Here is a 715-nt window from a genome sequence, read left to right on the forward strand (position 1 = left end):
TTAACGGAATATCTCTCTTGATATAAAATAATGTCACTACTAACTTATAAGCGGTGCAAGCAACATGTATATATTTCCAAATATTGGTTTGACTATAGAATAGAATATCTTAGTTTCACACGTTCGGTTACATATACATTATTAATGAGGAAAATAATGTAGGGTTCTTCCATTGTATCATTTATCTTTCATGCCCATATTTTCACGCACCGATAATTAATTAATTGAATTATTTGTCATATTGCAATGACTTCAAAACTTGCATTGCATTTTAGATTTGTTATATTATATCATCATCATATGAATTTACACATTCATGCAAAAATTAGGAATTTGACCATTACTTGTGATAACACGGAAATATAGAGAAATTAATAATGAGGAAATGGACAAGGTTTTTTTGAGTGATCATTTTGAAACTCTTTATTTCAAGATAAGAATGAATTAAATCAAACTATAATAATCTAATAATAATAATCCTCCATGAAGCAAATTGAAGAAATTGATTGCCTATATATAGAGAGGGAATTGTGATCCATTTTATTTTCATCATCAATATTTACGTTTTTATTAATCAATGATAGTTGCAAAAATGGGTTTCAAGGCTTTTCTAATTCTAGCTATGTTCATGGTCACCATCTTTGTGGCATCTACCAATGAGGTAGCACCCGGAGACTTAGATGAGAAATTTGAACAAAATGATGGTAATTGGTTT

The 715-nt window shown here is 28.8% G+C and overlaps 1 protein-coding gene across 6 annotated transcripts in view; it reads left to right on the forward strand.

Annotated features, from left to right (window-relative positions):
• LOC107622085 (glycine-rich cell wall structural protein) overlaps nt 1–715 on the forward strand; it is a 26,200-nt gene that overhangs the window by 24,780 nt on the left and 705 nt on the right. For 3 of the 6 annotated variants that reach the window (XM_016324005.2, XM_021113728.1, XM_021113730.1), the window contains exon 1: nt 529–704. The exons of the other annotated variants lie outside the window; for them this stretch is intronic. In XM_016324005.2, the coding sequence (XP_016179491.1) occupies nt 578–704 (127 nt within the window). In that variant the 5' untranslated portion in view covers nt 529–577. Of the gene's footprint in view, nt 1–528; nt 705–715 lie in introns of those variants that run through there. 6 annotated transcript variants of the gene reach the window in all.

The sequence above is a fragment of the Arachis ipaensis genome, chromosome B10 (assembly GCF_000816755.2).
Source record: "Arachis ipaensis cultivar K30076 chromosome B10, Araip1.1, whole genome shotgun sequence".
Classification (NCBI taxonomy): domain Eukaryota; kingdom Viridiplantae; phylum Streptophyta; class Magnoliopsida; order Fabales; family Fabaceae; genus Arachis; species Arachis ipaensis.